General features: G+C 52.9%; 1 protein-coding gene across 1 annotated transcript in view; it reads left to right on the top strand.

Moving 5' to 3' along the window:
• The first annotated feature begins 2,506 nt into the window (after positions 1 to 2,506).
• Positions 2,507 to 2,672, top strand: part of LOC119098735 (protein Skeletor, isoforms B/C-like) — a 40,701-nt gene continuing 40,535 nt past the window's right edge. Inside the window, 1 exon segment of the mRNA XM_037221749.1 lies at positions 2,507 to 2,572. Within this exon segment, the coding sequence (XP_037077644.1) occupies positions 2,524 to 2,572 (49 nt within the window). The 5' untranslated portion in view covers positions 2,507 to 2,523.

Genomic DNA, 2,672 nt, shown 5'->3' with positions numbered 1-2,672 from the left:
AACGATGAATCTTGGGACCTCCATCAGCGAGAGGACGCCGATTTACGGTGGATAACGCCGGTGCACGATATGTGGGATTGCAGATCGAGAGCGATCGTGGCGATTGTATGTGTAGGTACTTAACTCAGTGATGCCTGACACGATCTGAGACGTCGGAGCAGTGGGCATTCGGAGAATTGTGAATTGTATTAGAGTAGAGTGGAACTGGGCGCATTCGAGGCATCTCGGCAGTGGTGAGACAGAAATACGGCGACGAAGAAAAACACTACGGCTTGACTGAAATTTCCGTTATGCTAACATAAAGTTAGGTGATGACCAGCCGAGAGCTCAGCACAGGCCAGCTTCTAAACTTTACGTTGGTTGATTTACGCGCCGTATGATAAATTATTTGGGTCGTTTTGTTCGCTGTGCATCCAAGTGTTACCAGCTGCACTCCATGGAAATTGAAGTGCTCCAAGGATGTTTTGTGGCCATTCGGCAATCGCTTCGTGATTTTGACGGGCCCACAGCACGTGGTGAGCTAACGCGTTTGTTTTTGCCACGGCGGACTCGGTGGGCAGAAGCACGATTTCAACCTTACGAACCGTTAGAGGCTAAGCGCCAATCACGATGCACATTGGCATGTTGTCGAGAGCCAACGCCAGTGATTCGATGGCCGGAAACTCCTGCCAAAACTCTTGAAACTAAGGGTGAATGGTAACATGGCTGAAAGCCGCGCCATCTGTCTGATCTAAAAACGTTCACTGGGATAAGCCGCCCGTCACTGCCATAAGCAGTTCGGCCTGAAGCCGACAGGTGGCGCTGGCAAATGGATGTCACATGGGTGATGCGGCGGTCGTCACGTACGAACCAATACTTTTCAGGCTGACCCGGGAGCCGGATTCGCTGCATTTTGTGTGTTTGTTTGTTTGGCTGGTTTTAGTTGTTTTTTGCCTCGCTCGCGGTTTCAGCCGTTCATGATACTGAACTAACCAGGAAGGAATCCAGAACTGCCAGACACATGTGAGGTACATATTACTGGTCATATCCTTACTTTATTTTCGGCACGCGTCTTTGCCAATCAAGTTCCAGCTGACAAAAGTTGAAATATGCGTCGATTCAAAAGTGGCTCCGCGCTCTCCTTTCAGTCTCTTCTTTTTATTTAAGAACAGTTGTCCCAACTTAGAATATATGTCCATCGCAGTGTCTACCTGAACCGCTCGAAAGACCTGGCCAGGCGTGGGCTGCTGGCAAAGCAGTTTCTTCTGTAGGGGCTGGGGGAGGGGCGATTTCACTGTTTGTTGAGGGTCTGGCGGTCACGGGTGAGGATTTTCTCCTCCAGTTAGCATGCTAGATAGATTCTGCGTCGTGTTTTTTTTTTTGTCGTCGGGCTGCATGCGCATCGTTTGCATTTATCTGATGACTGCGCTTGTAGATGTATTGTACGCTTTTTAGTTAAGAATCAACTCAGTTAACACGCGGATATGCAACCGGTCAAGACAGGAAGGAAACAAGCGAAGTCCTCACATACTTTTATGCATCCGCGACTGATGCGGAGAGGGCGCAAACGTGCCTCCGCAGATCGAGAGAAAGGATGTGATTCCATCAGCCTGTCACCCGAGACTTCATCGATGACATCACTGTTTCATGCGAATCGGTGCTCAGCGGCTCCGTGCAATACTCTGCAACACGACTTCGTGCGGACCAAAGATCTTGGAAAACTGAGCCGGGGGTAATTGTAACCCAGACGTGCCATCATCATCATCATCGTCATCACTTATTCGAATAGCATCCACAACACACGGCTTTTCATAACAAATCATGCACGCTTGATCGCAAAGATAGCCTGTCTGCGCCATCGCACACGCGTCTGAAGTCTGAACTCACGTGAAAACTTTTAATGGCCGTTCTCGACCCGCCCGCACATTCACCTGCGGCATATGGGGCCCATCGCTGCGGCGCTGACCTCTGCTGGAGCGGTGATCCATACGCTAATCGCACGGAAGGAAGGGAACGTCGGGCGTGTTCAGCTAGTACCGCTGAGCGGCGCGTCAGTGCGGTACTCTGTATGGCGTCTCAAACTGGCACACACCTGATCGCTGTGCAAGAGACGATGCAACATTACGATACCGTTTTCATATGACCATCCTGAATGAGCCTATTGGGCCTGGTGACAACAGCTGTCTATTTGAAGACATCCCTGGCCGCTGAACTGTTCGCCAGCGAGTGCTGAGGCCTCGCGCCGATCGGGAAGCGCGAGATGACGACTCATGGAACGGTTGTGGTCGGGTCAAGTAAAGACATCACGCGAACAGTCAACAGCCGCCCCCCAGTGATTCACGAAGAAAACTGAACCGGCGTGAGACAAGCCTTGCTGTGGTTCCAACACCCGCGGGGCATGGCGACCTTTCAACCCGGCCCGGTGGCGGCGCCGTGTCCGCACGCACCGGCAAGTTGCCGCGTTCGTCCGCTGGGCGGCGCTGCGATCGGTGGCGGTGCTTTATAGCGGACGGAGGAGGCGGCACCAGCCAGTCGCACGCTAACATGATGGTGCGGTGGCAGGCGGTGTTCGTGGCGCTGGCCACAGCGACCGGTGAGTGGCTCTGGGCTAACCCGACCTCGGCTGGAGGGCGTGTGACAGAGACGTAACATGCTGGATGCTCAGGGGGTGACCGAGACATTCCACACTTCAG

Source organism: Pollicipes pollicipes, unplaced genomic scaffold, assembly GCF_011947565.3.
Source record: "Pollicipes pollicipes isolate AB1234 unplaced genomic scaffold, Ppol_2.1 Scaffold_4740;HRSCAF=5597_pilon_pilon_pilon, whole genome shotgun sequence".
NCBI lineage: Eukaryota > Metazoa > Arthropoda > Thecostraca > Pollicipedomorpha > Pollicipedidae > Pollicipes > Pollicipes pollicipes.
This window is presented reverse-complemented; position numbering and strand designations above follow the sequence as displayed.